The sequence below is a fragment of the Mirounga leonina genome, unplaced genomic scaffold (genome assembly GCF_011800145.1).
Source record: "Mirounga leonina isolate KUSES-001 unplaced genomic scaffold, KU_Mleo_1.0 Mir_92, whole genome shotgun sequence".
In the NCBI taxonomy this organism is placed as follows: domain Eukaryota; kingdom Metazoa; phylum Chordata; class Mammalia; order Carnivora; family Phocidae; genus Mirounga; species Mirounga leonina.
This window is the reverse complement of record NW_023270852.1, coordinates 22,840,275-22,866,846: the sequence shown is the minus strand read 5'-3', so window position 1 is coordinate 22,866,846 and position 26,572 is coordinate 22,840,275. Positions and strand designations below refer to the sequence as shown.

Sequence of the window (26,572 nt, the reverse complement as noted above, 5' to 3'; positions counted from 1 at the left end):
AGCTCATTTGGGTTCATAGTCTGGCTTTAGCTTCTCTAGAGGTTACAAAAGGTCCTAATGGGGAAGTCATTGGGCAAGATTGTAAGTGGATCCTAGGAAATTTAAAGCCCACCATTATTAGGGCATCTGATGGGGCTATAGTGTGGGTCAGGCACTGAATATCTGGTAGGGTATGGTCACAGAGAATGGACTAGTCTGTCTTCTCTACCTCTCATTTCTCCAGCTGTCAGGGAGTAGGTCAGAGAAGAACTCCTCTGTGGGATGAAGTGAATGCCATCAGCTAACCCACACAGCTAGTATGGAAGGGATGAGCAAGTGCTTCATTAGCACAACGTCAAGACAAATAGAATCAGAAAAGAGTCTGGACCAAGTTTACCTATCATTCTTTGGCAAGTTAAAAAGAGAGTATGCAGTTACTATCTATGGAATTTTCTTACCTAAAACTTGACCCCTAAATCTAACCAAACCCTTAAAGCTAACTTTGATTTATTGGAAAGATGGAAGAAATTACACGACACTCTAAGGAAGCAAACAGATAAATGCAGATTGTTGGACGACTGAGTTGGCTTTTGCAACAAGTCAGTGGCATGAAAAAAAATAATGTAACATAAAAATTATGATCAGTGTAATGTATGAATCTTTTTTTGGTTCAGATAGTCTCTGTATTAGTTTGCTAATAACGAAATACCACATATTTAACAGAAATTTATTTTAAATTTTTTAGATTTTTAATTAATTTTTTTTTTTAGGGAGACAGAGATTAGAGAGAAAGAGAGAGCATGAGCTGGGCAGAGGGCAGAAGGAGAGGGAGAGAGAGAATCTTAAGCAGCTTCTATGCTCAGCATTTAGCCCGATTTAGGGCTTGATCTCATGACCCTGAGATTATGACCTGAGCTGAAATCAAGAGTTGGACGCTTAACCAAGTGAACTGCCCATGTGCCCCAGAGATTAATTTTCTCATTGTGCTGGAGGCTGGAAGTCCAAGATCAAGGTGCTGGCAGGTAGATTTTCCCTGAGGTCTCTCTCTTTGGCTTAGAGATGGTCTCCCTCTTCCTCCCTCTTCCCATGGTTGTCCCTCTGTACACATGTGGCCCCAGTGTCTCTCTATATGTCCTAATCTGTTTTCTTCTTATAAGGATATCAGTCATGTGGGATTAGGGACCACCCTGAAGGCCTCATTTTAACTTAGTTCCTTTTTTAAAGGCCCTATCTTCAATTATAGTCACATTCTGAGATACTGTGGCTTAGGGCTTCAACATATAAATTTGGGGGTCAGGGGAGACACAGTTCAGCCCATAATAGTCTAATTATAAAAAAGCATTTTTGAGATGTTGGGGAAAATTTTATTAGGGACTGATATCAGGGGGTTGCTGTTAATTTTTCTAGGTATAATAATAGTATTGTGATGTTAGAGAATGGGTAATAAAGAGGTGGGTTCTGAAGTACATTGAAATGAAATGATGTGGTATGGAATTTGTTATAAAACATTTGAACAAAGGAAAAATAGAAAAAAGGGGGTAGATTAAGTTAACAGACCAAAATGTTCATATGTTGAATCAGTGATGAGTATCAAGGGCCTACTTTTCAGTATGTTTGAAAATTTTATAATCATATATTTAAAATATTTAGATCAACAACACCGAACAGGGTTTAATGGCAGTAGGGTTTTTGGTGATGAACATCTTCAATATGTCTGTCCCTTGAGCTCTACTTCTTCCAGTCTGGTAATAGTCATTTTGCGGTCTTCCACTGATGGTCTCTACTCAGTCCTCTGTTTCTTGTATACCACTTGGTGAAAGATATCCTTCAAGAACTTCTTAGGTGAATGGAATGTGAATTTCTGAGATCTCGTATATCTGAAAATATTTTTGTTCTCTTCTCACACTTGATACATAGTTTGGTTAGAAGTCATTTTCCCTCAAAATTTTGAAAGTATTGCTTCATTGTCTTGTTTTTATTGATGATGGTGAGAAGTTGGAAATGTTTTAATTTCTCATTCTTTGAATATAGCCTGTTTGTTTGATTTTCTCCTTTCTGACAGCTTATATAATCTTTTCTTTGTCTGTGGTTTTCTGAAATTTCACAGAAATTTCACACTGTGTTTAGTGTGTGGGACCCTTTGAATCTGGCAACCTGCATGCCTTAGTTCTTCAAAGTTTTATCAAATTATATTACAATTTTTCTTTCTTTTTTTTCTCTTCTTTCTTGGGAATTTCTTTTTTTTTTTATTTAAAGATTTATTTTTAGAGTGTGTGCGCGCATGTGCAAGTGGGGGAGAGAATCTTAAAGCAGACTCCCCGCTGAGCAAGGAGTCTAATGCGGGGCTCCATCTCATAACCCGTGAGTTCATGACCTGAGCAGAAACCAAGAGTTGCTGCTTAACTGACTGAGCCACCCCGGTGCCCCCTTGGGGATTTCTTTTATTCAGATATTGGACTTTCTATCCTGGTCCTCTAGAATATTCTTAACTTCTGCTGATTTCCATATCTTTGTCTTCTGATTCTACCCTACAGAAGATTTTCTCAACTTAATCTTTCAATCCTCTTATTGAGGTTTTTTAGTTTCTGTTTTTGTTTTTAAATTTCTGCTACTAAGTTGTCAATTTCCAAGAGCTCTTTTTTTGTCCTCTTGGTGTTTCCTTTATATAGCATTCTATTTTAATTTCATGGCTGTAATTTTATTTCATTTTTGTGAGAGTATTAATGGTATTTCCCTCCTGCCCTGCTCCCTGCCTCATATAGTATCTATTTCCTTCAAGCTGGTTTTTTTGTGTGTGTGTGTGTGTGTTTGCTGTGGTCTGTATCTTCATTAGAGGCTTTCCCAAGATGTCACTCTGAATGTGATCCTTGGCTGTGTGGTCTAATTAAGGGTGGGGGTAGGGAGAGGGTAGGTTAAAAAAAAACAAAAAACAAACCCAACTGTTAAGACCTTGAGTGGTAAATGAAGGAAGCCACTCACAAAATACCACAGAGTATATGATATCATTTATATGAAATTTCCAGAATAGGCAAATCTGTAAAGACAGAAAATAGAGTAGTGGTTGCCTGGGGGGAATATGGATGGAGTGACTGGTAATGGGTAATGCTTTCTTTGGGGTGATGAAAATGTTCTAAAATTGATAGTGGTGGTGGTTGTAGAACTCTGGGACTATACTAAACACCACTGAATTGTACATTTTAAAAGAGTGAATTGAGTGAGTTTATCTTAATAAAGTTTAATATTTTAATAAACCATCCCAGTGGTGATGGTTGTATAGCTCTGTGAATATACTAAAAACCACTGAATTGTACACTTTAAAAGGGTGAATTGAATATGTGAGTTATATCTTTATGAAGCTGTCAAGAAAACCAAAAAGCTGTCAGGAAACTGAGTATGGGCTGGAGATCATTAACTGGGGGCCTCACTGAGGTGTGATGGGGGTGGGCTGTTTGTTGGAAACCCCTGAGGCATCATCTTCAGGTTTAGGAGTCTTCCCATCTCTTTGCTGGGAGGGGGAGGAGGGAAGTCTCTAGAGGAGAGGGCCTAGGAAACTGTTGTACTTCACCTTCACCAGACATAGTGCCTTTGTCTTTTTTATATTCCCCGTTAACCATACTGGGTACTCCTGGACTAGAGCCACTCTTACTTTTTATTATGGAAAATTCCAAAGATTACAAAGTAGAGAGGATAGTGCAATGAATCCTCATGTTCCTATCACCCAGGTTCACCAGTGATTGCTCCATGGGTATTTTTGTTTCATCCGTGTCCCCCCACCCCCTTTCCCCAGATTCTTTTAAAAACAATGTTGGACGTTTGTTTTATGCTCCCTAGCATCTAAGCCTCCAGAATTCTGTCAGTAAGGAGAAGGATCTAGGGATTTAACTTCTGTTCAAGCAGCTCTCCCTGTTTTCTTCTTCACATCCTGCCCTGCTGCTCTAGGACACGCGATTACTGCCAGTCCTGGGCCAGGTAAGGACTCCGTGGTTCCCAGCAGCTGCACACTCAGCTTTTCCTGACTCTTGTTTAGGATTCAGATTTCTTGCATCTGCGGTCAGTTACTACTTGTTCATCTGTTTCCCAAGCTTCCAAAATTTGACACCATTATCTTCTCTTTCCCTGAACTTGAATGGTTTTGTTATTCAGACAAAAAAGTCTATACTGGATTTTTGTAGGGTTTCGGGAGCAAGTGAAATTAGATGCAGCTGTTCAGCGTGCTACTTTCCCAAGAAGTTAGCTGCTTCTTTTTTTTTTTTTTTTTTTCAGTTTTGCTCTATCCTACCTGATTTGACTCAAACCTAGAACCCTATTGGTAGGTAGGTAGGTAGATAGGTAGATAGATAGATAGATAGATAGATAGATAGATAGATAGATAGATAGATAGATAGATTTGCCAGGAAAGCTCCTTTCCAATCTTCTGAGAACTAAGAGGAATCTTCTTATTTTAACACACCTCTCTTTTGACCTGAAGCCCAGGCAGAGTGAAGGAGTGCCTGCCTTTGTGTTTCACTGGCATTTCACACCCACCTCTTATTATAGAATTGTCTGCTTGTACTTTGAATGCTGCATTGCAGTTTGTTTACCTGCCTGTCTTCCCTGTTGGCCTGTGAGGCCGGACTTGGGAGCAGGACTATGTCTTGTTTCTCTCTGTTATCTTGAGCACAGTGCCTCACTCCCAGTAAACATTGGTTAACTCACAGACTGGAGAATTGAGCCCTGCGCCTCCAGGGTGGGGACAGACAAGCGTACTATGCCCCCTTCCTCCTGGTCCCTTGCAGGCACTACTGTTTGGTAAATATTAAGGAGGGAAACATCCCTAGTTGGCTCATTATGCAATGCCATTCCCTTTGCTTTTAAGTCTGGTGTTTTTTTACCCAGTCAGCATGTTGGGGAGGGAGGGGGGGCCGTATATGAGTATAAACATCCTACCATAGAAGGAATGGACTCCAGCAGAGATGGGTTCCTTCCCTCTCTCCCTAGATAGAAAGGCTTGTGGTCTGCACACCGCTTCACACTAAAGGAGGCAGTTTGTTCTGTCTCGACAGCTACTTCTGCAAAGTCTCCCATTGCTTTTCCTTTTGGACCACGTGCCAGGAGAATTTTTTAAATTGCTGATTACATTGTTTAAAAAAATCTGATGTTAAAATATTATCTAGGAGAGGTCCTGTTCAAGTGCAAACATACAACTCTAAAAGGGTAACAGTGACCTCTTGTTTTTTCAAGTACGTTCCTTAAAATGCTACAGATAGCCTCCAGGGGAAAAGGAACAGAGAACTAGTGGGCAAACAAATTTGGGATACAGGATTAAACACACTTAATTAGGGTTCCGTACTTCAGGACTCATCAGAGCCTCCCTCCTGTGAATTGTGAATCTCCTAGGGGCATGCAATAGGCTGCATTTCCTGTTTACCTTACTTTCCGTGGGAGGATCAGGAACATTTTGGTGTTAAGTTTTGTGGAAAACACGCAACTCTGGAAACAGCCCCTCGGCTCTTTAAGGTCCGGGTGAAATGCCACTTTCTCTAAGGCTTTCCTGAATTTCCCCAGAGATACATAACCTTTTTCTTCTTTGAATTGTCTTGCCTTCATCTATCTCCCTGCCTCTTCCCTTACCCCCCAGTAGATCATAAACTCCCTGTGCATGTTGTGTCCCTTCTGCATCTGGGACCTACCTGGCACAAAGGTGCTCAAGAAATGTATTTGGTACTGCACTAGTGCCTTAGCTGAGTCATCCTCAGAGTTCAGAGGACACGGTCATGGGGGGGAACTCAAGACAGGTCTGGAGCTTGGGACCCTCGCTGATCAAGGCTATGGTTGAGGGAGAGGGCTCACAGCAAGGACCCAGGGCCAGTGTAAAAGCCTGGTCCTAAAAGGACAGAATAGGAAAGCAAAACCAGGAGATGCTGAGAATATAAAATCAAATGTACTGATGGCTGGTTATATATGCCAGACACCTGTGGTCAACTCTGAATATTTAAACTTCATTCCATCCCTTCGAGTAGGTGATACTCTTTCTATTTCATAGATGAAGAAATGGACATCACAATGGTGAAGTAGAAGTAAGTACTGGGGTGCCTGGGTGGCTCAGTCGGTTAAGCGTCTGCCTTCGGCTCAGGTCATGATCTCAGGGTCCTGGGATCGAGACCCTTGTCCTGCTCCCTGCTCATCAGGGAGTCTGCCTCTCTCTCTCCCTCTGCCCCTCCTGCCCTGCTCATGCGTGTATGCTCTCTCTCACATAAATAAATAAATAAATAAATAAATAAATAAATAAATAAATAAATAAAATCTTAAAAAAAAAAAAAGGACGTAAGTACCTATATGCAGCAGGCACTGTGTTGCTGAGGATACAAAGATGAATAAAATTCAGTCTTTTCCTTCAGGGAACCCTTGTTTTATGGCATAGATAGTCCTGTAAACAAATAAGCAATGGGGTGAGTGCAGTGATGAAGCTATGATTGGGGTAATATGGGAGAACCTACCTGAGCAAGGTGGAGTGAGGGTGCAGAGACTGAAGGGACCAAAAGACAAAGCATGGGGTGAGAGATACCATGATAACTTCGTTGTCCTCAGCAGGAAATGTGAGGTAGGCTAGGAGTGAGGAGAAGCTGATAGGATGTTGTGAACAGGTTGAAGCATTTCAGACCTGGTTTTGAAAACCACGGGTTTGTAGAGTTTTCAGCCAAAGAGCAAACTGTCCAGCATGTTTCAGATACATACCCAGGTGGTGGGAGGTCGTCGTATTATTCCTATTTTCTAGGTAGGGGAGCTGCGGTTTGGAAAGTGACTTGCCCAACGTTACTTAGTGTGTTAAGAGTTGGAACAGAGCGGGCGCCTGGGTGGCTCAGTTGGTTGAGCGACTGCCTTCGGCTCAGGTCATGATCCTGGAGTCCCGGGGTCAAGTCCCGCATCGGGCTCCCTGCTCAGCGAGGAGCCTGCTTCTCCCTCTGACTCTCCCCCCTTTCATGTACTCTCTCTCATTCTCGCTCTCTCAAATAAATAAATAAATCTTAAAAAAAAAAAAGAGTTGGAACAGAGCCACAATTTCAAGCCAGATCCACCTTGATCTTTGTACTACTAAGCTACCTCTCAGAGTAACAATGGCCAACAACCGTATTGAATTTCTGACTGGAAAGTACTCTTACTCTCACTCTGATACTTGAATCAGAGAATAGTTTTAAGACTTCATATGATCAAGAGCCAAATTTATGTAGTACTAGTTCTTAGCACTATCAAAGTTCAGAAAAGGAGAGATCAGGGAGTAATTCATGGGGGAGATGACATCTATATTGCCCTGAAGGAAGAGATAAACTAGAACAGGTAATGGGAAGCCAGGTGTGAGAAAGGCGATGCTGTGCCACCATGTGGTCAGGCAGGAGTGGGCCTGGGCCAGATGACGAGAAGCCACTGCTTGGCATCATCACAGTCTCTCGCTTCCTAAGATAGCTGTGTAAAGAAGAGAGAAACAAATGACCATGTACCTCAGTTCCCATCTTTGCTTTTGCTGAATATAAACACACAACTGGCATTAAAAACATATTTTTTTACTTCCTTATTATAGCCACTGGAGAGTTGATTCAACAGTGTGCCCCCTTACACTGCACTGTGATTTATCTCAGTGTCCCTGTCCTCTCCTCAGTCCCACTCTGAATATATAAGGGAAACAACGGAAGGTCCTACAGCTAGTAGAACCACAACCAGGTGTGCAAATAGAAATGACATTTTGGGGCGCCTGGGTGGCTCAGTTGGTTAAGCGACTGCCTTCGGCTCAGGTCATGATCCTGGAGTCCTGGGATCGAGTCCCGCATCGGGCTCCCTGCTCGGCAGGGAGTCTGCTTCTCCCTCTGACCCTCCTCCTTCTCATGCTCTCTGTCTCTCATTCTCTCTGTCTCAAATAAAAAAAAATAAAAATTAAAAAAAAAAAAAAAAAAGAAATGACATTTTGCCAGTCTGTGGGATGAACAGAGCTTGCTTATATAGAAGGGGGTATATGTTTGTGTTGGTGCTCCAGAGTTCTCTTAAGATTCCTTCTAACTCTGTTCTGATTATCTTGAGGCCTGGAATTGGGATCTTTTGTAAATGCTACTGTATTATATTACAGTCAATGGTGTGGTGAAAAAAGGATGCGCTTATGAGTCAAAACAGTTCTGGATTAGCATCCCAGCTCCCCAGACTACCAATTCTTTTACCTTGGGCACATTATTAATTTTGTTAAGATTAAGTCTTGTAGATTTTTGATCTTGTAATTATGCCCCTTCTCTCGACCATCATCAGATTTACCCTCATCACTGGATAATTCTCAGTAGCAAATAAACATGCCCCTGTATTTCTTATCTGAAAATGAACAACAACCCCCTCCCCCCACCATCTGAAATCCCAAAATGTTTTCTAATTTTGTCCCTTAACTATTCCAAAATAAATTCACTAATTAGTTTACACCTCTGTTGACATTATATCCCCCTCTAGCTGTCTTCAAGATCCTTTTCTCAGTAAAACTTATAGGTTGTCCATAGTTTGGGTTTTGACGCCTTTCCCTCACTCTAATCTCTTCCCATTGTTCCACCAGGACTACTCTTGTCAGTGTCAATCAATGAATGACCTTCATGTGACCAAGTCAGTTTCTTTTTTTTTTATTTCATCGATGAATTTTTTTATGTTAATCACCATACATTACATCATTAGTTTTTCATGCAGTGTTCCATGATTCATTGTTTGTGCATAACACCCAGTGCTCCATGCAGAACGTGCCCTCTTTAATACCCATCACCAGGCTGACCCATCCCCCCACCCCCCTCCCCTCTAGAACCCTCAGTTTGTTTCTCAGAGTCCATAGTCTCTCATGGTTCGCTCCCTCTCCGATTTCCCCCCCTTTATTCTTCCCTTCCTGCTATCTTCTTCTTTTTTTTTTTTTTTTTAACAAGTCGGTTTCTTTTAATCTTACTTTTCTCAGCAGCATTTGACAAGGTTGATCGCTGTTTCCTTGGACACTCTACTTTCCTGGGTCTCTCCCTACCTCTCTGGGCTCTCCTCCTTCTCTTCTCCCCCTCTAAATGGTGATGTACTCCATGTTCTGAAACAGCCCCCTTCTCTTCTCTGAGATATAGATATCCTCATCTAATCCAATGACTTTCAATAGCATCCATTTGCTAATGACCTTCAAATTTGCATCTTTATCCTCAAACTTTCTCTGCAACTCCAGACTCATGTCCAGGTAGATGCCTAAGAGGCATTGCACCATTCACGTGGCTGAAAGAGAACTCTTGACTTTGGCTCCCCTCAAAACTTGTTCTTCCTTCAGTCTTCTGCACCTCAGTAAGTGGTGCTACTGTCCCCCACCCACCCCAAGTGCTCAAGCCAAAATAGCCAGGCATTGCTTTTGATTTCTTTCTTTCTTCCCTATCATTATCCGCTCCATCAGCAAGTCCTATCTTTTCTGTCTTCAGAAGCATTCCCAAATGTATCCCCTTCCCACCATCTCCAGCACCCCGCACCCTAGTCCAAGCCATACCACCCTCTACCTAGACCACTTGCAATGGTCTCCTAACTAGACTTCTTGCTTCTACTTGTATCCATACCATAACAACCTCCATCACAGAGACCAGAGAAATCTTTAGCACTGTTTCTCAGTTTGTGCCACACTCCCCGCCCCCCTCCCTGCCCCAGGTAGCCTCCCATTGTGCTCAGAATGAAACCCACACTCCTCACCCTGGCGGACCAAGGTCTCTGTGACCTGCCCTGTGTCACTCAGCCCGCTTCTCATGGACAGTGCATCAGCCTCACTGTGCTGGCTTTGGTTCCTTCAACTTGTCAAAGTCCATTCTCATTTTAGGGCCTTTGCCCTAGTTCTTCCTTCAGCGTGAAATACTCTTCCTCCAATCTGCATGTGCTTGATCTTTCTTGTTCAAATCTCATCTTAAATATAGCCACCTCAGAGAGACCTTCTCTGACCTCCCACTCAAAAATTGCTGTCTAGTCACTCTGTTCCCTTCTTCCTATTTTAGTTCTCTCCTAGTTCTCTACATGTGAGAACTTGGCAGTATCTGATACTTTCCTTGTTCATTAATGTATGTGCTCATTTCCCCATTCATTCATTGCTCTGTTGCCCAACTGGAATGTATACTCTGAAGTGGGGGGACTTTTTCTGTTGGCTTATTGCTGTATCCTCTGCTCCTGGGTCAGTATTTGCACATAGTAGGTGCTCACTAGAAATATGTGGGGTGGGGGAATATGTTTTCCTCATCTGTAGAATGGAGAGGCTAATACTTATGTCTCAGAGTTGTTTAAGACTTACACTATCAAACTTGATAATGCACATGAAGTGCATAGTTCTGTGTCCAGCATATTGTATTTAATAAATAGAAAATATATTATTTTTTAAGTATCTGGCTTATCATAGACACCCAACAAAAATTAATTCTCTTTCTTTCTTACAGTCTAGGTCTCCTGTAGTATTTTATTTTATTTATTTTTTTCAGAGACTATGGACTTCTGTAGTATTTTATATTGAGATAGCCTGCATTCCTGGCAAGGTGAAAGGTTGTCCCCAATCAGCTATGACACTACATTTTTCTGAAGAAGAGGTTTAAAAAGTACTATTCAATGAATAGTCAGCATCAGCTAGTTTAGAACCATTATTAATGTCACTTCTGTACCCATCCCCTAATACACACAGACACTGCATTATAACAAGGTTTGGCTTTCTCCTGGGAAATCATAATTTTCTTCTTCTCTTTGGTTATACGATCTTTTCCAATTAACTCTCCTTAGAGTCAAAGTGTTTGGGGATTTGATTTCTAAATCCTGGTGTTTAGGTTCTCTGAAAAGTATTTCCAGCTTTGTGTGTTCTGATCAATATTTCTTTTGAATTTATATAATAAATATTTAGGGTCGACTGAATGGCAGGCAATGGGGATACAGTTAAGAATTCATAGGGGCCTCTGTCTTGAAGGTCTAGTGGGGGAAGTAGGATACATAAATCAATGAGCATAATAAAGTGTCTATGAAGAGAGTCTTAATAGAACTTCGAGGAGGCACAAAGGAGGGAGTGGCTAATCCACTTGGAGGGGGAAGGAAGGTTTCAGAGATCTATGGTTGCTCACCAGCCAATAAGAAGAGAATGGCTGCGTGAGTAAAGGTGTGGAGGAGTGCAGCTGCCTTGGGGTCTGCACTCTGGGAGCCTGGCGTGGCTGCATGCTCACAGTGGCAGTGGTCATTCAAAGGTCACAAGAAACAAAACTAGAGAGAGGAGCAGGGCCTGAGTCACCGATAGGGCCTGAGTCACGGATGGCTCTGTATGCCCTGCTGGAGAATTTGAACTTTCTCCAACAATAGCAATAATAGGAATAGCACATAACTCTTACCGAGGGCTTCCTTTGTGCCGAGGGCTTTTCTTTGTTCTTTATTGATCCCTTTCTTCTGCACCACGACCCTATGAGGTGGGTACTGTTGCTATCCCTGTTTACAAATAAAGAAACGCAGGCACCAAGAGGATAGGGAACTTGCCCAAGGCCATTCAATTCATAAAGGGCAGAGGCAGGACTCAGTCAGGCAGTTTGGCTCCAGAGTTTGCTCTCTTCACTGGGGCACTGGACTTCCGCTCACAGCTTTGGGCAGCCGGGAGCCCCTGAGGAGATGTAAGTGTGGGAACGACGAGGTCAGATTGGTTCTTTGGATGGGTTGCCGTGGAGTTGCATTGCATCTTGTACCTGGGTTAGCTTCTAAAAGCCTCTAAGGCGAAAGAATGCAGTTACCTTTGTCCTTGAAGTGAGGAGTATTTGAGTGAGGCTTGCTATGCAAGCAGTAGCATCTCATGTCTCACTCAGCTCAAGGCCCCAGCCTTTCCCCTAGCCTTGGAACAGAGGGCAGTCTTTGGTAGAATGCATGTACGAGATGAATAGTCGGTTTGTGTTGAGGGGCCCTGTTGTTCAAAAAGCACAAAAGCGTCACACTCCTGCAGAAACTGAGCCCCTCCATAGTGACAGCAGACTCAGCCTTCCCTCTTACTCTTTCCAGGCCCACACTCACGGAGGGGGCAGCAGAGCTCATGCGCTGCTTGGTGATTTTCCCCGTCTCTGTGTCTCTGTGGAAGGAGTCCACATGGCCTGGATGTGGGATGGGGGCAGCTACTGCCAAGGTAGGAGAGGTTGGCCCCAATGAAGGTCAGGACAGGTGGACAGGAGAAAAAGGACGTGAGAGATAGAAAGGAGGTTAAATATTCTGGGCCTAACGGCCAACTGGATTTGTTCCCTTCACGCTTTTTTGTGAAAGCTTGGTACATTGTTGTATTTTTTTGTTTTCAAACTCTGGTAAAATTGCTTCCAGTTTCCAACAGTGTCAGCTTTGGTAGCACAGAATTCTCCCTGCTCCTGACTTATGGTTACTGAAATAGGCCTAAGAGTCTCTGCAAGTGTTGAGGAACTTTGATCAATCCATCTGTTGTGACAATGGCGCAATAGGCCCGTTTTTTTTGTTTACAAATAGACATTCTGTTAGGTAAATTCTCCTGATAACGCTTGAGAAAACCCACTGCAGTGTTCTCTTGCAGGTCTTATGGGAAGTTCACTGAGTTTTAAAAAAAATTGAAATGATTTTGTAACTGCTTTAAAGAAAACATTGACATGATTACAGTGATAAAAACCAAACCAAACCACCTAGTGCCTAGGAAAAAGAGGGAGGAACACATCAAAATGCTGACAGTGATTGTGTTCCTTTTGGTAATTTATTTTCCCCTTTTCTGTGTTTTTCATGTTTTAAAAAATGTGGCTGTGGTACACACAAAATGTCAAAAACTTGTAAAAAAAACAAAAAAGGACAAAACTTAAAAAATAAAAAAGCTCCCTGTGTTCTTCCTTTTGAAAAGTCCTTGTTCACATACATGCTTATTCTTCATAGCTGCAGTCCTGAGAAATGCAGCTTTGTGTATTTTCTTTATTTTATAGCCTGTTGTCAACATTATTTCATATTTCCACATAGTTTTCATAATTGGCATTTCTAATGGCTGCCCCGCATTCCATGGTGTTGATGTTCCATATTGAACGATCCCTTGTTGGACATTTGGATTGTTTCCAGTTCTTTTAGATAAGACGTAATGAGCATTTTTGTTCATTTAGCATTTTGAGTTCAGTTCTTTCCTTAAAGTAAATTCCCAGCAGTGAGCTCGCTGCATGAAACGTTTGAACTCTGTTACGGCTTTTGGTTTGTACCTAGTAAGAGCCTGTTTCCTAGAAGAGCAAATTGAATGTGGATGGTCACTAGCTGTGTACGTATGTGTCTGTCCCATGTTTCCCTCAGAGTATCGAGCCTCTATGATATTTTAATAAGGTGTATTATCTCTAAATGTCATGTTTATTGAAGAAAATTTAGAAAAGATATAAATATATAAAGAAGAAAAGAAGCTATCTATAATCCCACTACCCAGAGGTAAGGTAAGCATTTTAAAAATGTATTTCCTTCGGGGCGCCTGGGTGGCTCAGTCGTTAAGCGTCTGCCTTCGGCTCAGGTCCTGATCCCAGGGTCCTGGGATCGAGCCCCGCATTAGGCTCCCTGCTCAGCGGGAAGCCTGCTTCTCCCTCTCCCACTCCCCCTGCTTGTGTTCCCTCTCTCGCTGTGTCTCTCTCTGTCAAATAAATAAAATCTTAAAAAAAAAAAAAAAAGTCCAATCTGAGATTCCTAATAAAAGTTCCAGTAAAACAAACTTAAAAAGGCCTATGTTGTCAATTACCATTCTTGCTATGGCTCAGTTGTTAAGCGTCTGCCTTCGGCTCAGGTTATGATCCCAGGGTCCTGGGATGGAGCCCCTCATCGGGCTCCCTGCTCGGCGGGAAGCCTGCTTCTCCCTCTCCCCCTCCCCCTGCTTGTGTTCCCTCTCTCGCTGTGTCTCTCTCTGTCAAATAAATAAATAAAATCTTAAAAAAAAAAATAAAAATAAAAAAAAGTATATTTCCTTCCAAGTATATATTTCATAATGTTACATCATGTGGCTCAAAGAAAAACCAAAACAAAAATATAACCTCTTCTCTGTTGTATAGAGGTTTTACTCCTCTCTCCATTCTGGAGCCAATTCTAAGTAATACTGGAATGAACTTTCTTGGGAATAAATCTTTGTACACATCTTGGCATCATTCCTTAGGAAAATTTCCAGAAGCAGAATTGTTGGATCAAAGGGTATGGACATTGTTAAGGCTTTTGATGAATATTGAAAACTTGCTGTTGAGGAATGTGTGCCACTTGCTATACTTCACCTGTTTAGAAATTCATGGCAGTCTGGCTGGGTGACAGTGGAGCTTCGGGCTGGGCCTGAGCCAGCTTAGTGCGGTAGGGACAAAGGTGGTGCCAAGGATGAATTCAGGCTACGTTTCTGACAGAACCTCGCAGGCCTTGGTGACAGAGGGCTTATGGCATGCTGTGTGTGTGTGTGTGTGTGTGTTTTGAGGGGCCATGTTGAGGGAGAGTTTCACATAGGAATTTGCCAGGATGCAGGTAAGACAATTTACAGGGAAGCATTAGCAAACTTGGGTTGCTTTATAGGTGTAAACGCTTATTGGTAGTAACAGTAACTAAGAAATCCCCTCCTCCCCCCCAGGCTGTTTCAAGGGTGAAATGGCCGGTGTGTGTAAAATACATAGGCCCGCAACAAATAGTCATTCTCGTGAGGACCTGGCACACACTTGGGAGAATTCCTGCATTTTATTCTCATCCATTTGAGTCCCAGACCACGTGGACACTTGCTGCCCTTTCCCTTTTTCTCATGCTTTCAGTGAGGAGGGAATCTGTTTAAACAGCTGAAGGAAGGGTCCAGCCTGGAGTGACAGTCTTCTGGCTGGGAAGGAGACACCTCTGTCCTTGAAAGGCTGTGGGTCCCCAAGGCTAGGGAAGTGCTGGAGCCCACCTGTGGGCCGCAGCCCTGCCCCCTGGCTGTCTGGCAAGCCTGCTTTGCGTGCTCTGCCTGGGGGAGGAGGCTGAGGATGCTGATAAGGAGGCCCTTCCGGTCCAGCCAAACAGGCACAAGAAAGCTTCTGCAGAGGAGAGATTAGGCGCAGTCTCCAACTTAGAGAACACAACGGGGCAGGCATTGGAACAAACCCCGGAGCACTTTGAGGGCGATATTGTTTATTGTTGGAGAGGGACAGCGGAGGGAGCCCGGCCTGCTTGTGCAGAAGACGGAAACAGCAAGTTGGGTCTGGAAAGACCTTTTTTAGAGCAGTTCCACAAACATGTTTTGCATAAAGAAGCTCCCCATCTTGGAAAGGGATTAATGAGCAGGAAAGGTATCTTTCTTTTCCCTCAGGAAACAAGGTGCCAGTATTTCCTGGCGCATCCGAGACTCTTTGTCAAGCACCTGGGCCCGAGTGCTATGGTGTAAAACAAACTAGTACTGCCTGGGGAGCTGACCGAATGGGGACCCTCTCTCCTCCTCTTACCTCTGAGGAAAATCAGATCTGTGCTCAGTGCAGGGATGCTTTTTCATTAGGGAAGGGGAAAGACCACTATGTCTTCAACAAAAGAATTCAGACATTTGCCTCGGGTAGTGCCGATGAAATGCTGTTTCATGGATTAACTTTCATTTTCCTTACTTGCCTGGTATCCCACATCTGTTGCGTGTTTCTGGAAAATAGGAAGATATAAAGGTGATATATGCGAAGAATAAAAGGAAATGTTTTATTGTAGAGCTCTCAGGCCTACTTTATTTATTTATTTATTTTTTTACATGTCTGAAAAAATATTCCCCGGGGCTGCTTTTGAGCTCTCTCCCACCTGTGGGTCCATGGCACCCTCCTCTGGTGTTTATGCCTGCAACCTTGCCCAGTAGGGATTTATACTTGCAAACCTCGTTTGTCTGGGTGGCAGCTCTGAGTTAGAGTCAGGGGACCCGGGTGTGTGTTCTTCTGGCTCTGTTGTTCACATGCTGCGTGGCCTGAGGCAAGTCACTCTTTTGATTTCAAATCCCTTTTCTGTGAAATGGGGAGAAAAAGATAGGCCCCTCCTCCTTCCTCAGGAGGATTCTGTGTCGGAGGGCAGTGAGTAATTTCTGAGCTATGATTCATGATACATATGTGGGAGAGTTTTGTTTTTACTGGTGAAATAAACAGACTATGGTTCTATCCGTTGTTTTTGGCTGCCATGCAATGGAGGCTTGGTTTTGAGGGAAGTTGGTATGAAAGAATGAGTCCACCATGTAGGGACTTACTGGGCTGGGACATGGTTTAATAGAGAAAGCCGTGGCACGCACAGTGAGCTGGGAAGGGCAGCCCTACAGGCTGGTTGGGACATTCCTTCCCTGTCATGCAAAGGGGTGCATCAGAGCAGAGAAAGAGAAAGACTGAAAGATTGAAACAGAGCACCCCAAACAGATTTTTTTTTTTTTTTTAAATAAGGACTTCTCTCACTGTATTAGGAAAACTGTCTTGCCTTGCCTTGCACACACTGCTGCAGACTGAGAGGAAGGTCAGAATACAATTTGTTGAGTTGGAGGTTACCCTCCTTCCTACAGCTAGATATGACAGCCTCCCCAGAAGCAAACACTGTTGCTGGTTTTCTTGTGTCTCTTTCTGGAGATATTTTATGCATATGCAGATAAATAATTAAATGCCCCCTTTTCATACTATGCACACCATTTTCCACCTTGCTTCTTCCACTTAATGCATCTTGCAGATGTCCATAGCAGGCTGCATGGTATATTGATGTATAGTTTTCATAATATTACAACCATTTTCCTGCTGATGGACTATTGGGTTGTTTTTCATATTTGTTAGTACAGACGTTGTTGTAATGAATATCCTACTACATGTGTCTTTGTGCATGTGTATTATGTTTAAGTGTAGGATAGATACTGAGAATTAGAATTGCTGGGTCAGAGGGTTTGTAATAGTCTTTTTAGTTTTTAATCAATATTGCCCTCCATAGAGGTTGCATTGATTTACCTCCTACCAGTGGTATACCGGCCTTTCTCCATACCCTCTCCTTCACAGAATGAACTCTGCCAATCTGAAATGAAAAATGGCTTCTGATTTTGAATTCATTATAGTTTTCATTATAAATTATCATCTTGTTTAAAATTGTAATTTATAATTATCATCTTAATTGTTTAAAATTATGATTTATAATTATAAATTATACATTGGAGTTTGAATTTACTCTCAGGAGTAAAGCTGATCATTTTTAAAAATATGTAAGTGCCATTTTTATTCCCTTTCTTATGAACTATCTGCTCGTGTTCTTTGTCCATTTTTTTCTATTGATTTATTCAATTTGTCTTATTTTTTTTTAAGATTTTATTTATTTGACAGAGAGAGCACAAGCAGAGGTAGAGAGAGGGAGAAGGAGGTTCCCCGCTGAGCAAGGATCCCGATGTGGGACTCGATCCCAGGACCCTGGGATCATGACCCGGGCTGAAGGCAGCTGCTTCACCAACTGAGCCACCCAGGCATCCCTCAATTTTTCTTATTGATTTGTAGGAACCCTTTAAGCATTTAAGGAAATTAGCCCTTAGTTATATGTATTTCAGATATTTTAATCAGTTCATCTTTTCTTGTTCTGCTATGCAGAGTTTTTAAAAATTTATTTAGTCAAATTTGTCAATCTCTTTATTTTATGGCCTTGATTTTGAGTAATTCTTGGAAAGTGTTCCCCACTTTAAGATTTTATATAGACCCTGCTTTCTTCTAGTACTCTTATGTTTTCACTTTTCAAAATCCAAATCTTTAATCCATCTGGAATTTATTTTAGTATAAGGAGTGAGATAGAGTTCCAACTTGATTTTTTCCCAGAAAGATGTGTGGGTTTGAATCCTGGCAGTTTTGCTCATTAGCTGTGTAATTTTGATGGAAGCTTACAGTGTCCTTTTCTGTAAGCTGGGGATAATAATAACAGTACCCACCTCCCAGGATTGTTGTGAAGTCTGAATGAGCACAGACATGAAGAAGAGCTCCTGGCACATAATAAGCATTGAGGAAGCGTCAGTTATGATTACGGGTATTAACAATGATAGAATGTAAATTCCTTACATCCTCGGTGGCTAGGATGGAGAGGCCACGTTGCACCTCACTAGTGTGGGACTTAGGGTGACACTTCATTACCTCAACTCTCAGTTTCCTCTCTTGCATAATGAATGATAAGAAGCAGCTCATGAGATTGTTGGCAGCTGCAGATGAGATCATGTCTGTGACCACATTTTGTGCACGGTAAAGGTCTGGGTCAGAATGCTGGAGACAATGGCCTGCTGAGTGAGGAGCAGCCATGGGACAGGTGGGTGTTTGACATCCCTGGCCAAAGAGAATAATTAAATTGCAATAACATGAAATAGCAGCTTATGTAAAGCAAGTGAGCTTGCAGCACTTGATTATAGTAATGTTTAGTAATTACCTTCTAGTAATTAAGCACTAATGAGCTTCCTGAGACAGAACCTTGTTAGAGTGAAAGATCAAACACTTTGAATTCAGTGTCTACTTGAACGTGGCCCTGGAATATGCTGGCACGAGTGTCTTGTTGAAGCATGGTCCTTGTCTTTAAGGACAGTCGGGGCAGCAGATGGGTAGAGCACATCCCCCTCCACCAGGCAGGTGCTTATGTGGAGATGGATGTAGAGGAAAGGCCACAGTGCTCTGAGACTGTCCAGAAGGGAGAGACTCCCCTGCAGAACCCTGTTCTATGCCAGTCTGAGCCTGGTCCCTGGAGTCTGGCCTAGATTCTAAAGTACGCAAGCTCAGTAAATGCGTTCTTCAAATGTTACTTGTTGCCCTTTTTTATTCCTCCGTTTGCGGTTTTGGATTCATCAGGCATATCTTGTTTCTCATGCCCTGCCTGTCTCCCTCCACAACTTCTGGGTAGGCATGAGATTGTGTTTAGGGCCTCTGGTTGTAGTATATCTGACTACTCAGATTTTCTCTGGGAAGGATTGCCCAGTAAATTTGAATTTCAGATAAACAACTAATAAACTTTTTAGTATAAGTATGTCCCATGCAATATTTGGGTTACACTTACATACTAAAAAATTATTCATATGTCCCATGCAATATTTGGAACAAACTTATAATATTAAAATGTATTTGTTGCTATCTGAAATTGAAATTTATCTGGGTGTCCTCTTTCTTCATTCCCCTTCCTTTTTCAAAACTTCCTTTCCCTTCTCTTCCTTTATTTTCTTTTCTTTCATGTAGCAACCCTACCTGGGTGGCAACCCGGGTTTCAAGTGCTATAAAATAACATTTACTATACTGATGTTTCGTGGAGCCCTAGGAGCTAGAGATTTTTTTGTTAAGAGGTGTGATATAAGAAAAGAATTCTCAGCTAAAATCACATTTGGTAAATCCTAGGTTAAACAAAGCCAGTTTTCTTCATTATGGGAATTTTTTGGACTTTTAAGTCTTTAAGATTGAGTTATAGTATTTAGTATTTCTTGAAGTTATATCACCATGAAGCTATCTTCTTGCCACCCCTTTCTTGAGTATGTAGGGTCATAGGAGCAAATGTTGAAGGAATGCTGAGGGTCTTTGGTAGTCAGTTCTGTTATTAGACCATGAGTTTTGATTTTTGGGTTTGGGGAAAATACCACTCTATAGAAAACAAAAAAAAAAATTGTATGTTATAATTGTTTTGGTTTTTAAAATCCATACATTTAAAAGTCTACACACATACAGATGAATGTATATAAACAAAAAAACCTAGAAGGATGTATACCAAAATGTTAACTATAATTATCCCAGGAGGGGATTTGCTTAGGGAAAGAGATTATAAATGATTTTCTCTTTCTTTTTGTTTGGCTGCATTTTCTGCAATCAGTATATATAACTCTTGTCATATATGACTTGTCAAATATAACATTTGATTATTTTTTTAAATGTCACTTTACATGTATTATCTTATTTGCTTCTGAAGCAGCTCAGTGATAATAGATTCTATTATCCCCATTTTATGGATGAGGAAATTTGATACAGCTCCTCAGCAGACCCAGGTCTCTCTCTCTCTCTTTTTTTTTAAAGATTTATTTATTTATTTGAGAGAGAGAGAGTGGGGGAGGGAGAGGGAGAGAATCCTCAAGCAGACTCCCTGCTGAGGGGAGCCCGATGTGGGGCTCAACGTGGGGCTCCATCCCATGACCCATGAGACCATGACCTGAGCCCAAACCAAGAGTTGGACGCTCAACTGACTGAGCCACCCAGGCACCCCCAACCCAGGTCACCTGATGTCAGTACCCATGCTGCCTCTTTGGTATGAGAGAATGGCAGCACACGCTGTCCTTAGAAGAACCATGGGGCCTATTCACCCAGCCCCTTCAGTTTACTGTTCAAGGTTGAGACCCTGAAAGGAAAAGGGATTTAGTGAGGACACATGGTTTTTGAACAAGGACAAGTCCCCAGAATATAATTTTCTGGAGCAGGGCTGGGGGAGGGGATCAGGCCTCTATTCGCCAGAATCCTTGACTTTATCTGTTATACTGAGCCCTGAAGGGCGAGGGGAAAAGTGTACTGATGTGCAACAGTGAATACAGTGTCATTTTTTTTAAAAGGTCACTTTGATAAATAGTTCATGTTGCGAAAATCACATTGTTTTAGAATTTTTTTTTCTTTTCATAGTATATCGTGTTTCCTATATCTTTTCTAAACTCATTTTTTTCTTTTTCTTTTCTTTTTTTTTTAGGGGAGGGAGGGGTTGAGGGAGAGAGAGAATCCCAAGCAGGCTCCATGCTCAGTGCCGAGCCCAACGCAGGGCTTCATCTCCAGACCTTGAGATCATGACCTGAGCCAAAACCAAGAGTCGGACGCTTAGCCAACTGAGCCACCCAGGCACCCCCCAAACTCATTCTTTTCTTTTCTTCATCTATTTTTCCTTTTTTGAATCTTATTCATATGTCCATTTATTTTGAGCTATTGTGGTAATTCTGATATTTGGGGTTTTGCTGGTTCATCTGAGTAGTCTTCCTGTTTATTGCCCTTGTGCCCAGTACTTAGTTACATGGATGAATGAATTGTGGGAGTGGTATCTGGGGGCAAGTCAGCGTCCAGCTCCTAAAAGAGACCTGGGCTCGGAGGGCACAATGAGGAGCAGTGCTTGTATGATCTGGAATCAGCGTGTGGCCCTATCAGTGCAGGTATGCTGCTTCATGAGGAGGGAGATTCTAGAATATTGCAGCTCACAGGGGCTGGGGGTTCCATTCATCTGTGCCTCCAGCTCTTAAGACAGTGCTGACTACCATCGGGCAGGGGACAGTAGCAGCCTATTTTAGGAGGAGCCAGGCTTTGGAGTCAGACGGATCTGGGTTTGAATCCTGGTCCTAAGACTGACTAGCTGTGTGACTTCAGGATAACTTCTCTGTGCCTCAGTTTCCTCTTCTGTAAGCTGGGGATAATGATGGTAATAATACCCACCCCATAGGGTTGTTGTGAGAATTAAATGAGTATATGCAGAAGAGTGCCTGGCATATTATAAGCACTGAATAAGTGTCGGTTGATTACTACTATTAACAATGATAGAATATAAAATCCCTAGAATAGTGCTTGGTCAGTAGCATATCTTATGACATGTTTGCTCCCCAGACAAAGTATGACCTTTGTTGTCAATTTAGCATGTCACTAGCTGATTCTGAATGGTTTCCCCCTCCTGGGATGCTGTCTTATCCCATGGTTATTGGTGATGCCTGAGCTGTTACCTTACTTCCCGATCAGAAGGGCTTCCTCAGAGCATAGTTTTCAGAGCATCTTGTGAGCTTTTCACTGAGCCATGTGATTCCTATTAGAAACAGAACAGTAACCACCGCAGGTAACCTAGAGTTTACAGTCCAGCCTTAGTCACAGACGGTCTGCATTTTTAAAGAGACCAAACATTTTCCCCAGAGGTTTATTAAACACACACACACACACACACACACAAAGAAACAAACAAAAAAGCCCAAAACATTCAACAGAGATTATAAAGTAATTTCTTAGAGAAATGAGGAGGGCCTTAACGTCTTCTGTGGCTCTCTCTCTCCGGGTAGTAACCACATGAGACGTGACTGTGAGCACGGACTCGGACCAAGTAACTCTTCCCCTTTTCCTGAAGGTGCAGAATTCGGGCACTGTAAACTGCTTAGGAGCCCTGTTTCTCAGGCCTTTCTTTTTGGACATTCTCCTCTGAATGCTCTGCTTTATGTCTTTGACTTCTGCCAAAGATGGAGGAGTAAATGTGTGGCAAACAACCTAAGCACAGAAGGATGCTGTCCAGGCCTATGCTTCCCGTGTTCACTGGCTAATGACAGCTGTGAGTTGTGGTCCATGTGGGGCCCACAGAGCCTCACGTCCTCCTGCTTATCCTTGTCCCTTTCCCTGAGTTTTCTTTTCTTTTCACTTTTAACAGCTTTCTTGAATTGTAATTAACATACCACGTCCCTGAGTTTTCATCCGGAGTCTGTCCTTGATTCTTATTTAAACTACTACAATGTGGTGGAAAGAGTTTTGGATGTGAAGCCAGAGGCGAAGAGAAAAAGGAAATCACATTTTATTGCGTGCTTGCCCTTTATCGTTCAATTCACCAGATTTTTCTTAAGCTCCTGCCACAGGCCAGGCATTGGGAAAGGCACCACAGGTAGTGTGTCAAGGACGTCCACCGGGGCTGGACCTCGGCTACGTGCGTTTGCATTTCAGCTCCACCAGCTAAGTGGGACCTTAACGACTTCTTATTTAACTTCTCCTGTGCCTCAGTATCCCTATATATCAAGTTAGGATGCTAATGGTGTCCACCTGTTAGGAGTGTTGTGAGGATTAAATGAGTTAATAATATAGAATGAGATGAGGATGATGATGATAGTGGCAAGGATGACAGTGACTATAATGGGGAGGGGGTAGGATGCGGACTCAACCGGAGAGACACATCACTGCTTCCATGCTGCTCCCGGTCATGCACATGTGTGCGTGTGTGTGTGTGTGAACGTGTGTGTAGGATGGGGTGCTGAGGGATGGGCTTGGAGCATAAGACAGATGTCAATAAATAAATACAGTAAAGCATGCTGAGTATGACTGTAGGATGGGGAAGGGTATCATGTGAGCTTATAGCAGGGGGTCGGCCTCCTCCCAGGTCAAAGAAGCATACTAGAGAGTGATGTTTAAGTGAAATTGAAAGGAGAACTCAAAGTTAGCTGGGCTGGAGGTGCTGAGGGGAGGTTGTGTGCTGTGTTCTGGGCAGAAGGAACAGTATTTGTGAAAGTCTGAAGGGGAAAGCCGCCCTATGGCATTTAAGGAACTAAAGAAATCCAGTGAGCCTAGAGCACGGAGTGTGAGCAGAGTGGTGAGAGGTAGGTGCTGGCAGTGAAGGCGGAAGCCAGACCATGAAAACCGTGGTCATATTGAGGAGTTTGGGTGACTAAGAACCAGGTACTGTCCTTGGGGGACAGAAATCCCTTCAAGCATCACAACTCTGTGGTAAAGGTGTTATTAGCCCCATTTTGTTGATGGGGAAGTTGAGACCCCCCCAAATTTTCGCTTACCCAGAGGCATAGACTTAGAAGATAGTAGCACCAGGATTTGAATCTAGGTTTCTCCAACTCCAAGGCTAGAGTTCTTTCGGTGACACCTGGCTATTAGCTTTACGACTTCAGGCTCCCCTCAGTTTACTTACCTGTAAACTAGGTAACATAGTAATAAATACCAGCCTCAGAGACTTATAAAAACAAATGGAAATATCCCTAAGGTGTCAAGTATAGTGCCTGGCATATTAGTGAACTCAACACTGCTTATGGCCCCAGATTCTTGACCGAGAACTGTTTTCCTTCACAATCACAGTGAACTGAGAGAGAACCCCATGAGCTGCCACAGGCATTTTGGCTGGGTTGTCAGTCATCTTTCCAAGGATAAGTTAAAACCCACACAGAAATCATCTGTGCACATAGGGATCTGCTCCCCTAGCTACTTGACTGGTTTCCGTGCACTGGGCTCTCTTTCGATTCTGTGACCCTGCAGACACTTGAGCTTCAGCTCTGCTGGTAGGAGTGACCCTGGGGGCTTCTTCCAGCTCTCCCAAGCACCCTTTCCCTTCTGGGCTCGCTGGTTGTCCTTCTCCTCTTCCTCCAGAGTCCACGGGCTTGTTCTGCCTGCACCTTATGAAATGAGCTCCACTGCTGGTTTGAATTGTATTTAACTTTGTGGTGGTTTTTAGCTTTTCTCACATTAGTCTCCAGGGCAGAGACTGGCTCATCTCCATATTTCCTACAACGATTAGCACAGTACTATAGTAGGTACTCAAGAGATAATAATGGTTTTCACCAGGATGGAGCTTTGTGGATGCCAAGGCTCTTTTGTACAGTTTTTAAAGTCTTTACAACTGTTCTCTGAGGTAGACAGAGCATGTGGTATTCTTTTTAGCACAATTGGAGAAACTAAGGCCTAAGCTTCAGCAATAGGCCTATTAATTAACTCTTTAATTCTACAGAGTACACATTTGCTAAATATAACTGTCCCATGTGTGGGCTGGGAAAATAGAGCCGAAAAATATAATCCCTTTCCTCAAGGATGAGGCAGGCCTTTAAAGTTTTAGGACAGAGGAATGATGAAAGTGTTTCACTTTATTTGGGGAAGAGCAGTGAAAAAGTCAGAGAGAAAGAGTTGCTTGCATTGGGCCTTACCAGGATTGACTTGGTGGCACAGAAGGGGTGGGAGGGAGGGCCTCCTGGGCAGAGGATGTGACACATGCCACAGCCCATAGGAATGAGCAGACAGGCACTTGGGGAGGTGCTGCAGGGTTAGCCTGGCTGGCAGAAGGTGTGTAGCCACGGGCTGGTGGTAAGGGGAAGATGGCCATTACTCCCACCGTTAAGACCCCAAGATGCCCAGGACTTGCAGGGGACTGAAAGGTTTCTTCCTAGTTCCTTCCCCTTTGTTCAGTCTCCCGGTCCCTTGGCATACACTGTACGCAAATAAACGGCTTTAAAGCTTTGGATGGGCTCCCCCTTTGTTTCTGCTTCCTTGAACCCCCGGCTTATCTGCACATAGGCTTGTAGTCTCCTTTCCATGCTGAAAGAAAACAGATCTTAACCACAGGAGTGACCTGACGACTTGGAAGAATAAAGGTTACCAGGTGAAAGGACATTTGTGTCATATACTCTGTGTGGCATGAGGTGACTGGGAAGGAGTAAAGTTCGTCTGTGACCAAACACCTGTGTTCCTCTCTCAGTGTCGAGATCACCAGAGGGAAGCATTAAATTGCTCTTCACATGAGTCAGATCTGTTGTTCCTGAGGAGACAAGGCTGGTGCAGCTTGAGCGCTGTGGGCAAGTCTGACCAGGTCCCATCTCATTCTTGCCTGTGTTTGCCTTGCAGCTGCGTAAATGAGTATGGAAGATTATGATTTCCTGTTTAAAATTGTTTTAATTGGCAATGCTGGTGTGGGAAAGACGTGCCTAGTCCGACGATTCACTCAGGTAAGAGAACTTGGAAGTCCGGGGTTGGGTTTCTGAGTCTAACCTGTGGGGTCAGGTGGGCATAAGAGAATGGAGGACTGGGCCCAGTGCTGGCCTCTCAGCTGCTGGTTCTTAATGTGCCCTTTGAGAGTGCACTGACTTTATAGCCTGGGCTAGAGTTTTTTCAGCCATCTCCAGGGAGTCTGGCTCTGGGGTCACCACCAAGCCTCCCCCATCTTGTGTGCTTCCTTTATGAAAGGAGCAAATGGTTTGCTTTCAGTGAATACTATCAAAATCAGATTATTACATTAAAATAGATTATCAATCAATAATCTAAAGGTGTTAACAAATGAATCTGTACTTCAGACTAAACCTAAATATTAATTTAAAAAAACCCTCAAATACAAATTAAACCAATCAAACTCCCTTCCTATGCCCTCTCACATCCTCCTAGGCAACTGAGTGAGTCATTCTGGTTTAGAACCAAATATGCTGATGTTTTTAAGTCTCTTAAATGGGAATGAAACGAGAACAGTGAAGGACTATCTGAACGAAATTAAATGTTCCCTCTGGACTGAGTCCTTATCGTATGATCGAAGTACAAGTCCCCTTTGGGGCTGCCCTTTCGAGAGTTACTGCCAGAGATTATATGCCTGTTTTTATACAGAAATGAGTGAGAAATCATTCTGAAGTTGACCTTCTTTTGTGTTTTCCCTGGAAAAATATGAATGGCATCCTTTTCAGGATTATCGTGCATACATCTTGCATTTTCATAAAGTGCTAGTTGGGAACACTGAGACTAGCCCCACTAAGGCATAAGACGGCCGGGTGCTGTGGAAAGAGCACCAGCTGGAGTGTGGAGACTAGGGTTCTGGTCCCAGCTCTGCCCTGGCTCATCCTGTGAACCTGGGTTCCGTTCCCTCTGCTGTGTGGCCTCCCTGTCTCCCTGCCACACAGGAGAGGCTTGGTGACCTGCAAAGCTACCTCCAACGCTGACAGTCTGTGGTTCTGTGCAAAACTGGACAGGATAACACAGACCGCTTTAGGGCAGAGAGTCACCTTTGGAAATGCCACGGTTAACGAACCCAGAAGGGAACTCGTGCTTTTTACTAAGCCTGGGCCTGGTGAAATCAAAAGTAAGATGCTACCAGGCATCCTCGCTTAGTCAGCCGCCGTGCCGTGATACTGGAAACTCCAGCTGGCTTTACTTCCACCTAGCAGTAATCTTTTCTGCTT

General features: G+C 43.0%; 1 protein-coding gene across 4 annotated transcripts in view; it reads left to right on the top strand.

Moving 5' to 3' along the window:
• RAB30 (RAB30, member RAS oncogene family) overlaps positions 1-26,572 on the top strand; it is an 82,274-nt gene that overhangs the window by 37,288 nt on the left and 18,414 nt on the right. For 2 of the 4 annotated variants that reach the window (XM_034995399.1, XM_034995400.1), the window contains exon 2: positions 25,257-25,357. In XM_034995399.1, coding sequence (XP_034851290.1) covers positions 25,265-25,357 — 93 coding nt within the window. In that variant the 5' untranslated portion in view covers positions 25,257-25,264. Of the gene's footprint in view, positions 1-12,925; positions 13,232-13,366; positions 13,393-25,256; positions 25,358-26,572 lie in introns of those variants that run through there. The other 2 variants (XM_034995401.1, XM_034995402.1) reach the window with 2 other exon arrangements.